Source organism: Ovis canadensis, chromosome 1 (assembly GCF_042477335.2).
Source record: "Ovis canadensis isolate MfBH-ARS-UI-01 breed Bighorn chromosome 1, ARS-UI_OviCan_v2, whole genome shotgun sequence".
Classification (NCBI taxonomy): Eukaryota; Metazoa; Chordata; class Mammalia; order Artiodactyla; family Bovidae; genus Ovis; species Ovis canadensis.
This window is the reverse complement of record NC_091245.1, coordinates 96,260,863-96,274,904: the sequence shown is the minus strand read 5'-3', so window position 1 is coordinate 96,274,904 and position 14,042 is coordinate 96,260,863. Positions and strand designations below refer to the sequence as shown.

The 14,042-nt window shown below is 41.4% G+C and overlaps 1 protein-coding gene across 1 annotated transcript in view; it reads left to right on the top strand.

The window, feature by feature from the left end:
* Positions 1-14,042, top strand: part of SPAG17 (sperm associated antigen 17) — a 259,656-nt gene that overhangs the window by 27,236 nt on the left and 218,378 nt on the right. The window contains exons 2-3 of the mRNA XM_069602119.1: positions 9,978-10,118; positions 10,709-10,792. Of these exons, the coding sequence (XP_069458220.1) occupies positions 9,978-10,118; positions 10,709-10,792 (225 nt within the window). The remainder of the gene's footprint in view (positions 1-9,977; positions 10,119-10,708; positions 10,793-14,042) is intronic.

Below are 14,042 nucleotides of genomic sequence, written 5' to 3'. Positions count from 1 at the left end.
TTGCTCCAAGCAATAAAACTGGTTGGCTTGTACTAACATAATGGAGCCGTAATTTTAGCCAACTCTGGGGGGCGGGGAGATAGTTAAGGTGTGTAGTGGTTTCTGTGGTTTCTATGTGGAGTAGAATTCCCTGCAAAGCTTTTCCATGTGGTGTTTTAATAGCTGTCTTAAAACTCTCTGATGCATGGAGCAAAACTGAATTAGACTCATGTGCTAGATTGCTGGGATGGGCCAAGCAACCAGAGAAACAAAAGAGAAACAATCAAACAGCCTAAGCTCAGAGGCTAACTGTCAGAAGAAGATCCTCAAGACATACCCAAGTTGAAGATTAAAGACATGATCACCTGATTTAACCCATTTTTGCAGGACTTTCTAAGGAAAATTTGAGTTTTTTCTTTACGTGTATTAATATTTTATTTTGCATGGAATTTTACAGCTTACAGAATGCTTCAATATATATGAAGCATATATATATGCTTTTTGCATGGAATTTTACAACTTACAAAATGCTTCAATATATATGAAGCATTTTGTAAGTTAATATATGTATAAATATACACATTTATTTGTTAGAGACTTATAACAACTTTGGAAGTTTGTGTTATTAGATCCATTCTTATAAATGAGAAAACTGTCACAAAGATAGATCCAAGGTCGTTTGGCTGAGAAACTACAGAGGCAGAATTGGATACTGCCTCAAAGCTCTGTGTATTTACACCAGAACTTCAATAATTTATATTAGTGATCAAATTTAATATTCATGAAGCAAGGATCACCGGACGAGTAGAGTGCATACACAGTAAAGATGTTTCTGGACTGCTGAGTTCCTATCAATGAATATAAGGCATTGTACTGTTGTCTAAACTGCAAGAGACTATACTCCTCCTTTCATTCAAATGCGCATTGGTTCAGAGACATGGTTTCCTCCAAAGTGCTAAGTGTAGCTGATAAAATGCCACATACTTAGTTGGCATTCCCATATTAAGAATGTGTAAAAATTCTCTTTAGTGTGTGGTTTTGGCTGCGAAGTTCCGGGAACATTTATTGAATGCTACTATATGCCAGGCACGTGGGCACAGTAGGAAGTTATCTAGGTGATATGACTCTAGCGAAGCCTTTTCCACTGCCCCAGCCCATTGCCTAAAATACCTTCCTCAGCAGGGCATCCCTTTGAGTTAGTCCGGGAGTCACCGTGATTCCTTTGAAAACTGTAGGTAGCTTGAAAAGAAGAAAATACTTTAAAATTTTTTCTTTTAATTTTACCAAAATCTTGGGGTATATTTATTTATCCAGTTAGCAAAATCAACTATTAAGTCTCTGAGTTGAATAGGAAGTGATGTGGATACTTTTATTCTACCCAAGAGAAGGGATGGGGAATTGTAGAAATTCACTTATCAGGACCCAGGGGAGCCAGAATACAGCAGCAACAGGTCAGGGAGCCCATCTTATCCAGAGAGAGGGTTGCCCTAAGGGTCTCTATCCAGAATAAACTTCAGTCATTTTGCTTTTTTTTTTTAAACTTTTATTTGCAAGTATTTTTTGCAGCATTTATTTCCAGGCCATAAGTTCTTGTTTCTTCAGTTTCTTCTGAGCTATCTTTTTCTTCTGTGCAACCTCCTCTTCTGGTTTAGGAACAATCTTTTCTTTTTCAGTAAGGATAATCTCAGTGTGGCCGGGAGGGCATATGGAGGCATTGATCTGACCAGGAGCTCTGTAAATCCTGCACCCTGGGGGGCTTTGTTTCACCTGGATGTGCTCAGTGACCAGAGAATCAACATCTAAGCCCTGAAGTCCAGCATTAGTCTCTGCATTTTTAAGCCTGTGCAGTAAAACTTCAGCACTTTTTGGGGGCCACCAACCCTTCCCATCCAGCCCCACTGTTCGGCCTGTGCACACCTCCCAACTCCACCATTTGTAACAACGGACTAGCACATGTTGTTTCTTTAAAGAGACTTCTTTCAGATACTTGGTGGCTTTTTGGATATGCATGCCCCTAATGGCCTGAGAGACTTCACGAGTGTTCTTAAAGTGAGCACAAAGAATGGAACCCTTGATTTGCACAATTTTGTGGCATTTTCTGGGTCAAGTGAATATAGCGCACCATTTTTAGAAGGCAGCTCAGGCCGCTTACTGAAAAAGCTCATTTTGCTTTTGTTTTCAAGAACTGGTCCTACCTGATAATCAGTATTTCAGAATTGGATCCATAAGATTAACCAGGTGAGTATTTGCAATGCAAATACCAAACATTTGATCCAAGTTCTTCAAGTAAGCAGGTCCCCATCTCTAATGAAAATTAGCCTGGTAGCCAGTCTTCTGTGTGTGGCTGTTTCAGAACTCATCCTGTTCTTATTCAGCCTCTGTACTCCTCATTTAACTCTGCTGCTGCTGCTGCTAAGTCACTTCAGTTGTATCTGACTCTGTGAGACCCTATAGACAGCAGCCCACCAGGCTCCCCTGTCCCTGGGATTCTCCAGGCAAGAACACTGGAGTGGGTTGCCATTTCCTTCTCCAATGCATGAAAGTGAAAAGCGAAAGGGACGTCACTCAGTCGTGTCCCACTCTTAAGGACCCCATGGACTGCAGCCTACCAGGCGCCTCCGTCCATGGGATTTTCCAGGCAAGAGTACTGGAGTAGGTTGCCATTGCCTTCTCCATTTAACTCTAATCCCTGTCTTTTCACAGCTGATGATGGGTTGACATCTCTGACAGATCTGCACCAAGTACAAAATGATTTAAAGCTTTCTCCTGCCTCACACTCACATTCTCTCCCACAGCTCCCCAAATTCTATACCTGTAGAGTTTTAAATATCCTGTGTTCATGATTTTTTTCCATCTCTTCTAAAGACCTAAAATATTTTAAAAATATATAATTAACAAGTTTATTGTTATCAAAAGAAAACTGTTTTACAAATTGACTGTCACTCATGAGGCAGCTGTTGATATTGTTTGATTTTTTTTCTTGGTTCACCCATAAGCTTTCCACACTTGAAACAGCATATATGGGATAACCATGTTTGCTCTAATGACTAACACAAGGAGAAGCCCCCAAAATAATATCCAGCATGATGGTTTTGATTATTGCTAAGTGCTGTGCCGAGAAAGGCTCTCTATAGATTTTCTCATTCAGTCTTTAAAACAGTCCCAAGATACTGTAGTTGCCCTTATTTATACATGAGGCACAGAGAAGCTAAGTAACTTGCCCAAGGATGCACAGCTGGTTCGCTGAGCTTCAAAAACAGGCATTCCGTATCCTGAGACCAGGCTCAAAGACCACTATGCCGCAATGACCAGTGCTTTTCCAAGGGGCCACCAGAGTATGAGGGAGCTTCATCATCTGTGGGCAGGGAGTACTGGGCACTTCCCGTGGCAACAGCCGCAGTGCTCAGGTCCTGAGTGGGGACGTAAGCCCTGAGATGGCCGAGAGGAAAGGAGAGCCTCAGAGTGAGTGGGTTGGCCCTGCTTCTGCCACACTGGCCTCCCTGTCCTTACCTCGTCACCTGCTTTTATCCATTTTGAACGATAGTGCTAAAGGCCCGGCCACCACTGAACCAGCATCAACAGACACTTAATTATGAATTCGCATGGCACACTGCTGCACAATGTGTATTAGGGGCAGGAAGGGGGAGGATGGAGAAAATCTGCTCTGCCCTTCAGTGTTTTCTCAGCGACAGCCTTGGCCTTTTAAGTCAAGATCAGCTCTAAATCAGTCTCAGACCCACAGACCTTCCTGGGATGGGGGCCACAGTGCGCTGCTAAATATGTTATAACCTGCTCTTCAGGAGGGAAGCTCTGATTCGTAGCATTGCTATTGCCGCAGTGTAAATACTCCCACCACAGCAAATTTCAGGCTATCAACACAGCCTCACTGAATAGAGTCAGGAAGAGCTGTGGGCAATCTGATTCAGCACACTCCTGGATGAAGTCAGAAAATTCGGCCAAAGCTGATTCATTAGAAAAGACCCTGATGCTGGGAAAGATTGAAGGCAGGAGGACAAGGGGCAACAGAGGACAGGATGGTTAGATGGCACCCCTGACTCAATGGACATGAATTTGAGCAAGGTCCCAGAGATGGTGAAGGGCAGAAAAACCTGGTGTGTTGCAGTCCACGGAGTCTCAGAGAGCTGGACACGACTGAGCGACTGAACAACAACGACAACAATGGCAACACTCCTGGACAAAGTCAGAAAATTAGGGTGTTCAGAGAGGGTGGTGCTGCTGCAGGAGACAAGGCTCAGGTGTATGTTCTGGACCTAGTAACTCATATTATGTGTGGTTCCTTCTCTCCCCACCCTACTCTGATACCTTCCACCATAAAATCAAGCTCCTAAGAATGTCAAAGGCATCTTTAAAGAGAAGGGAATCATAGAATTTGCAGCCTGTAGGCAATAGGTGAAAGGGAAGAGGGAACTGCCCACCAATGGCCCCTTTGATGGGAGATGGGAGAAAGCAGGAAGAAGGACAGAGGTGGGAGGAGTAGTTTTTTAGTGCACGTATGTATATGTGATCCTCTGGCTTTTCCCTCCTCTCAGGAAGAGCTGCGTCCTTCCCCTAGCTGCCACCCTGCATACTGGTCCAAGTCACTCCCAGGAAACAGGTCTTAGCAGAGGGATGGCTTAGCAGGGTTTAGCTTCCCACACCCTTGTTACTGACCCCTGATATGAACCATGTTTGATCAGATCCAGTCTGTTTTCCTCCCAAAGGACTTCAAGGCTAGGGACTGTAGGTCCTGCTCAGTCCTGACATTCTAGGGCTTTATGATTCCCAGGGTCAGATTTCTTTCTAGAGCATCTTCTCTGTTGATTAACAGATATTTACATAGAGAGCACCCTGCTCTGTTGTGTATTCACTGCTGGGCACTATGAGCTGCAAAAGCACATAAAACAATTTTTCCAATCTAAAGGGCTTACAATCTCCTTGAGAAAATGTGACAGTTCTGTGAAATAATTCCTAAATAAGGAACACGTATAACAGCATGGTGATGCTATGCCAAACTGTAGCCTTTATAATAAATTGTGAGAAACCCATAATTAAAGAAGCATCCATGTGCTGTGTTGTGCTTAGTCACTCAATTGTGTCCAACTCTTTGCGACCCAGTGGACTATAGCCCACCAGGCACCTCTGTCCATGGGAATTCTCCAGGCAAGATTACTGGAGTGGGTTACCCTGCCCTCCTCCAGGGGATCTTCCCAACCCAGGGATTGAACCCAGGCTTCCTGCATTGCAGGCGGATTCTTTACCATCTGAGCCACCAGGGAAGCGAACTTATTTAGTAAAGACAGTCAAACTGCATCCTGGTCCTTTGTATTGTTCTTGTTTGTTACATAACAGTATGTACCCAATTTTTAACTTATATTTCCAACTCATTTTACAGTTAGGATCCCCTTTTAACAAATACGATTATAGCAGCCAGTTCAATGTAATAAAAATATTTCTTCTTCTGGCCAACAGCCCATACTAACACTCCTTTGCTGATGGAGATCCAAGACTCCTTTTGAAGGAAAAACCCTGTATGAGAAAGACATTCACAAATCCCTGTCCATTAGGCAGTAAATCTACTTAACAAAAAGGTTATCCTTTCAGCAGAGTATTGACATAAAGTACAGGTTTGCATATCTGCACAGTGTTAAATAACTCTCAACAAAAACCTGACTTTTTCGATGTTGCATTGATTTTATTTGGGGCTTCATAGGGCTTTTTGCTTCATAGAGCTCCACAGGTTCCAATCAGTTCTGGGTAGAGGACTGTGGGAATCTCAGCCCGATCATCCAGGGCAGCAGATCCCCTGACACAGTAGCCAAGGAAGCAGAAGCGAGCACGTGCGTATCTGCCCTTGCCATTCCCTGTACCAGCCACTCAAGTGCGCTAACCGAAGGAAGAAATCTCACTCTCATCATGGAAAAGCTACTTTTCACTTATTTTTTTCAATTTATTTTATTGACATATATTTGATTTATAACATTGTGTTACTTTCTTCTATACAGCAAAGTGATTCAGTTTTACATATATGTATATATAGTATACATTATATATATATATATTCTTTCTACATATTCATCTCCATTATGGTTCATCATAGCATATTGAATTAAGTGCCCTACACTGTACTACTTTTCACTTACATTTGAAAGGGTTTTGGTAATTATATTAGAATATAGGAATGCCTAAGTAAAAGTTGGAGAAATTCAGTGTATGAAAGAATTTGTTATGAATCTACCATGTGTCTCTGGGACAGTGGGTTTATGTGAGCAGCCAGATTCTCTGCATTTGCTTGAGTACTTTCTTGCCGTAGGCGTCGGGAATGTGTTTGGGTTAGGACACCCTCCTGCCAGGCTTCAAATTAGGTGAGGCTGATAAAGTAAATAGAAGGTAATGGATTGTGTCCATTCATGACTTCATTCCACCCTGGGTATGACTTTATCAATAACTACTCGAGGGCAAGACTTGGCAATAAGCATGTGCAGTAGATGTCTGCCGGCAATGGAAAGCTGATTTTATTTCCTAAGGTGTTTGAGATGTGCCAGACTGAAACACTCTTCCCTCACTGTTGGATACATCTAGTGCAGTTTCCCGAAGATGAGTAATGGTTTCTTTCTCTAGGCTCATGCTGCTAATTACACCCAAGCTTCTTGAACTGTCTTAATCAAATTCACACACAGGTAGGGGCCCTGCAGGACTCAGGAGTGTGATGAACCAGGTTCTGTGTGTTGCACTTTCATTTGTCCTCACTGGTCAACTCTCGTTTTCTCTGTGCTCACTTCGCTTGCTGCCCTGTGAACTCAAATTTAAGGACTGTGTTTAGCTGTGCGTTAGGGTGGGATACCGGTGGAAGGGGGCATTTTAACTGTATTTTGCCAAATTTAAATTGGGTTGAATTTTTTTTTCCCCAAATTGATTTCCTGTTTTTAATACTGCAGCCAGATAGGAGAGATTTGAAATCTACCATTGTCCTGAAATACGAAGAAAAAAAGTTCAAAAATTATATTTGTCGAGCATCATTTAGTTAAGGAGTCTCCCTAATTAGACACAGTTGGAAATGATTGCTCTCTGCGATGAGAGTATTGTGTGTTTCCTGGCATCTCGCTGCCCCCTACTGCAGAATGCCAGTGAGCGCGTCCTTCTGGGCAGGCGATCTTTGGGTTATTACAGACTGATCAGTCCATTTCATGCTTCCCTGGGTTCTGGCGATGTAATTAGACACTAATCCATGATTCCAACAAAGTCCTGTGTCGGTCCTATTTTGCCAAATAGACCCAATTTTTAGAGTAGGTGTTTGGTGGGCTTGAGAGTGCAGAAAGTAGATCTTAATTGCACTCTTGAGACCCCTTCCAGTGGAGACACATGGCCTAGCTCCTGACGGACCTTGTAGAGAATTCTGAACGCAAACAAATCTCCTCCTGCTCTAGTGCAGGCAGTCTGTCAGAGGGTGATCACTGGGACCCCAGGAGTTTCAGTACCTCGCCAATAATCAGAGGAAAAGATTTTGTGTCAAGATGCACTCCTACAGTGCAAAGCAACAAGAACAATGGGCTTTGAGAGAGAGACAAGCTTGGGAAATTTCCTCAAACTCTTTTAGCCTTTGTAAAATAGTCCTTGATTAAAAAAAAAAAGTAATCTTAGACATTTTAAAGTTTTAATACATCATCTATTTTGAAACCTCTATATACTTTAACATGTGATATAAATCTTCCTCTATTAGGTATACTGTGGCCAAAATAGCCATTAGGTGCAATTTAAGGATTATGGAAAGGCGCTCTGAACCTAAAGGCTTGCTCTCAAAACTGTTCTGAAATAATCACAAAATTGTGAGCCATGTATGTGGTCTCCATGAAGTTCTGCCAAAATGACCTTGAAACAAGCTGTTTAACTTCGTTGGGCCTCTGTTTTTCCATCTATAAAGTATTAGTGCCCCTATTTAAAGGGATTACTTAAGGATTCAATGAGATAACATATGCCTGACACATGGCAGATTTCAATAATTGTTACCTCCTACCTCCTCCTCTTTCCCTCACCTTTTTTTTTTTCCTGATCTGAAATAGTCAACACTTGTCTCGAATGCCAGACACTAATGGGTAGATGGTGGATTACGATGCCCTCTTTGTGAATTGTCCCCAAAGAGCTAAGAGGCAGCCATTTCTCGTCATCATTAGCTTTTGAAAATTGGCTAAGAAATCTGTAAGAGGGTGTGGGATAAGCGGGTAAATGTAGCCATTAAAATCTTCAGTGTAGAAACTATAGCTAATAGGAACATCAAGTCATTGCCTATTCAGGAACTTCATCTGCTTTACTAAGGAAGGAAAGATTTTTCTTCTTGAATGATGATTGTCATTGCAGTTTTGACTAAGGGAGCAGACAAACGGAAAGAAAAGTCATCCAATGTGGAGAAAGGTCGTTTGGTGATTATGGAGTTTTTTTCCAGTTATAAATATCACACTTGCTTTTCAGAATCAGGCTACTTGAAAAACAGATGCTCAGTCTTCCTATGGTGAATCAGTCAACAAAAAAAGACTTGAAATCCAGTGTAACAGAAGGAAACGCAGAGCCACACCTACATGCATGCTTGTACATGTACAAGTACACACTTTGTAGATTAAATAGACATTTCTGTGCTTTTATGTGTGTTATTTGTCTTGGTGACAACATTGAAAATTGTGTGGGTTTTGTTATGTGGTAAGGGTTAGTGAGTTTCCATGCAGAGAAGAGACATTTAACAATAGTCACTCTTTGATGGTAAAGAAGAATTTGTCTTTTCTCCCATCCATACTCTAGTTCTATCAGTATCTTGACACATGATTTGGACAGAAACCCAGAGAACCATGGAAAATTATGTGTTTCATTAAGTTTCTGTAAAATCTTTCCAGATCTTCTTAGACAATATTCTGGAATTTACCAAGGGTGAATTTTACTCTATTTTTATCAGATCTCTGGAATGGAGCTAGAGGAAATCTTACATACGCCTCTGTCCAACCCCCTTATTTTATAAATGGAGAAACTAAGGTCTAAAGAGGTCGCAGGGCCAGGGTGTCCTCCCTTATTATTGTCTCCCTTTCCTGATGAATGTATCACGTTTGCTTCGTCCTTCTCCCCAAGGTAGTGAGTGTTCAGCAGCAATAGACCTGATTTGCATGAGTTTGGCCTTCCTTAGCATCGCATCATGGGAAAGTCAGTCAATTCCATTCCTCATTTCCTCCAGAGAATTGCTTCTTCCCAACAAAATTATAATAGAAAGGGATTACCGAATAAATATATTGTTTTTTAGTAACTTATTTTTTTATTTGATGAAACATTTCATGTTCAAGTTTAAAACTGCACCCTGTTTCTTGTGAGTGAAAAGAACTCACATGTGAATTAGCAATGAGAGTTGTTGTGTTTACATTAAGAGGAGAATATGTGTTCTAGTTCTGTGCTTTACAAAAACTAGATCCATGGACGGTGAATAGTGAAAAATATTTTACATCAAAAACTCTGGGATTGAATTTTACCTCATGTAAAAAAAGCCTATTTGGCAACTCATTCAATATTACCGAACAATCAAAAAATATTTATCAAGTTCCTCCTATTTTCCTACCAGTGTTTAGAGTCTTAAGATGTATCAGGGAACAAAACAAAGATTCCTGCATTGGAAATTGTACCTTCGTGCACATATGTAACAGCCAGATGAACTATTGCTTTCCAGTACCAAAGTATTATTGCACAGCATTATAGTGAAAATGTGTCATTTAAAAAATTAAAAATTGTCTTCCTTAAAATATAGATCTCGTTTCTCAGGGATATTGCTTTTGGGGCAAGTTGCATGAAATTTGGCACAATACTGCCGCCTTGTGGCTGCTTGAATCAAAAACCCACATACACTGTAACGTCAGCCTGTCTTTAAAGTAAGGTTTCTAGGACTGTTAACCCTGTTTGTCAGTGGAAGCCTCTGACACAAAATTACCTCTCCAGAAGTACTTAGAACCTGATTCCTTCTGATTTTGTCACAGAACGACTGGAAAGGCTCCATCGCTTTTGTCGTTGGAAACCGGATCGAGGACGAGGTTCTCATTCACGCTCTCACCCTCGCTGTCCAAGTTCCTCAGCGCAGACTCTTCAGTATGGTCTCCTGGCAAGACATCGTCCAGCAGGTACCTGTCCCGTCTCACCCCGACGCCCGTTGGAGACATCTTTCTTAAAATAATAAAGTAACGAAATCAATAAAACTAACACATTCTTGGGCGGTTTGGTAAGTTTGGGTGCATGACTTTGCTGAAACACTTAGCTAGAATAAATTTGGAAAGATCTAATCTGGAAGGGGTTGTTTTTTGTCCGTAAACGCTGCCCTTTCAGCATCCATTCATTCAACAAAAATGTCTGAGGTCATACTAGGCTCCATGCTAGGTTTTGTGAGGAATTATTTAATAAAGGTCTCAACAGCAATAAAAGACAAAACTATTTAATGTTCCAAGAAAGGCCATAGCTAACTGGAAAAACGAAGCCTCCGAAGACTCCTAGCTGTCAGAGGTTGAAGGAAAATGATAACACAGAGAAGTTCTGTCAGATGGCACATCCTCGTACAATTGCTAATGGTTTACCACAGTGGCTATAAATATTTGAACTAACTGACTGCCTCTTCCCCAATCTCTCAAATCACCTAGGTACTTGAAAGGAACATCTACCTATCTAAGTATTCTTTAAGTAAGCCCTTCTTTTTCCTTATGAATGAATTTTCTTACAGGTCAATGGATCAAGTGCAGTTTTTGGAAGTACATCTAAAAAGGCAAAGAAACCTCTAGGTGGTAATGCTCCCTTATATTCTGAGGTAGGTAAATGCATTGATTGAAGAGAATTTTGTAATTTTTTTTTAAAAAAAGCAAGAATTGAGGTAATAATTTTATAGTCACTTTATTAAAAAATTAATTCATATTTTGAAAGCAAATCCCCTCTCATTGTTGGGGCTGTTTGTTCCTAATGATGGGCATGTAAAAAAATCCATTTCCCTTTTAACAAAATCTCCCTTTAGGAAAAAAAGTTGTCCCACATTGTCTATACTATCACTGTGTCCAGTTGAAGACTATAAATCAGAAATGTGTATATATAAAAGTGTTGGGTCAAACTTTTTTATGGTAATCACTGAGTGTGTGATGGTATTAAAGGGGGTCGTGTTATTGGTGTATTACAAAGTGTTAGTTTCACCGAAGAAACAATGTAAAAATGCCCCAGAAAGTGCTTCCTGCGCATGACAGAGAAACAACTGGAATAGTTTTCCATCTGTCTGTGAACTCGGTGTACACTTCACATTCTACTTTAATCAGTGTGAAAATAACAATGATCTTCAGATTAGTGATTCATTCCGCTCCTAGCAGATGCAAAAATCTGTCCTGGCTGGCCAGTGGGTTTGTACAAAGTACTTAGAACTCAGCCTCAGTACAGGGGCTTTCCTCTTACCCTGCCTTGTTAATATCCAACTTACAAGAAACTATAAAAATCCAACAATTAATTAGAATATCGCTTAAAATTTGTCAGGCACTATTTTTATGACTCTGCAGACCAAAAGCATAAAGATTTTGGGATCTTTCAAAACAAACTTGTTTGCACTTTATTTCAGTGATGACTAATAAAAGTTTTTATGTGTCTCGGTTCTTGGATGGTTTCATAATAGGCTCTGTAGTGTTGCCTGCGTACTATCTGAACGAGCTCCCCTGGATTTATTTACGACTGCCAATACTGTGGATTTTGTAGCATTAACTCTTGCTGCACTATCCCTGCTGTCATGGAAAACTCATTCTGCACTGTTAAGGTCAGAGAACGTGCCTTCTATCTTTTGTTAGGATGTCCCATATGTGTGTGCCCAAGTTGAAACATTACGTGATACCTGGATTTAAAATATTGCAAGTTTTCTTCTGAAGTAGCCATAGAAATCCACATCCAATTCTCAGACCTGGGATCAATTAGCCCCTCCTCCCCCTCCCACCCAAAGGACTCTTTCTTCTTCAAAGATGCTCAGAGAAAATCAGGGATGATAACGGGCCAGTTTTTACATCTGATGTAGACAGGCATCTTGACTTGGATGTGGGATAGCCCGATGTTACAGACCCAGAGTTCAATTAGAAAGCCATTCATCTCCAATCTGTGCTGCGACTCTGAGGAGCCTTCACTCGGAGGAGGTCCATCTCACATCTGGCTCCCCCACATTCTTCCAGGGGAGCATTTGGGCAACAAGCTTCCCACACCGGCTCACAGACGCTCTTCTGAATGGTTTCAGAAGAAAAAGGGAGGCAGGATGAGCACCACAGAGATGGGCCTGGGGTGCACCAGACCTGCATTAATGTCAGTCACTGTAGCCAAAGTGGATCAGACACATGAACAAATGCGGGCTCCTGGGTAGCATCAGCCAAGGCCAGCATGCACACCCGGAAAAGAGGGCACTTCTCCAACCGCAGTCCCTCCACACTTAGGGCCTGTTTTGGCCCCTCTTCCCAGGAGAAGTGAAATGGTACAACCGGTGCCTACTGAGGGTCTCAAGGCAGTCAGGCGTGGTGGCCCTGAAGGAGGCCCAGAGCCAAACTCTTTGAGGACCCCTGGACCGTCCAGGCATGCAGACGGCCTGCTCTTAGCTCCACTTCTGCTTAAAAGCTTTCACGGTCGGGAGCAACTAGGACAGTGGCCGCAGGTGAATTCCTCAAGAGCCTGTTTAGGAAGTCTTTTATTTTTCTTCTCAAAGGAAACTCTGCGGTGGGGGAAGAAAAGATAATCCAACAAAATTGCTTCTGTTACATGGGAAATTCATAGAGGGAGGAGGGAGAACTCAAAATAGATAATATAAAGGCTATGTACTGACACTGACTTCTATTTGTAGGATACTCTCATCAGCCTTAAATCAGAGCCTCTTCTTTCTTACTTTAAACACAATTCTAACCTGTTTGGCTTTCTGGTTTCCCAACCTGCGGTCGATTAGGAGCAGAGAATTCAAGTGAAACTTCACTCCAGTGCAGTTGATCCATGAGTAGTAAAAGAGTGTCAGAACCACATTACATATTTCCAATAACGACTTGAAATGTCTGGGCCAGCAAAGACCGCATTCCACAGTGATTTGCTCAGGCTTTCATTTGGATGGCTTGGTGCTATGTACACACAGCCTCAGTTTGAAATTATGTAATTTCCCCCTGAAACTTTAGAATTTCATCTAGCCACCGTACTGTGTTTTTGAGATAGTCTTTATTTATAAATTATCATTCTTTGAAAACGTGCTTAGGTTTCCGCTAATGCGACTCCACAGAGACATAGCGGTCTGTGTGCTTTCCGCGTCTCTTTAGGGAAACTAGTTTTGCTCTGGAAGGAACTACTCCAAAGACCCATGTGGGAATGGAAAGAGAATTTGCCCCTTTGTATATGGTCTCCGGAATGTTAGCTATCACTTCACCATTCTAGTAGTGGCGGTGGTAGTATTTCATCATGAGGATGAAGATGGTTATGATCCCATATACTGGCATTACATGTAATTTCCACCAGGTAATTCTATATGAAGATGTGTACACACATGAGAATGGATATACAGACATTTCTTGCATTATTAGTGACCAGTTTTACTAAATGCCAAACAATAAATACATTCTTGCTCAGGCACTAGGTGTCAGACTATGTAGACAGTGGAAGGAGTGGAATATGAATAGTATAACGATCCTAACCTCAAGAAGTTTAAGGATTAGTTAGGGGGGGAAAAAAAAGAAAATAGACATGCCTGACACAGAGTAGGTATTCAATATGTGTTTGTTAAATTGTATAACACAGTGCAGAAAATTGTCAGTGAAGTCTGTGAAGGAGAAATGGAGTGTTCTGGGCATTTTAAGGAAGATGAAGTTAGGTTAGCCTAGGTGGTGAGAGCTAGAGGAGCCTTGCAGAGAAGGTGGCGTTGGAAAGGAAGTGGAGCTGACAATTTTGATCTTTTAAATATATTGTCCCAATTGACCCATACTATAATTAAAATTATATGCTATATATATATATACATATACATGCATATATATCCCCATTCTTACACAGAGGGCAATGGAAGCATAGAGAAGGCAGGA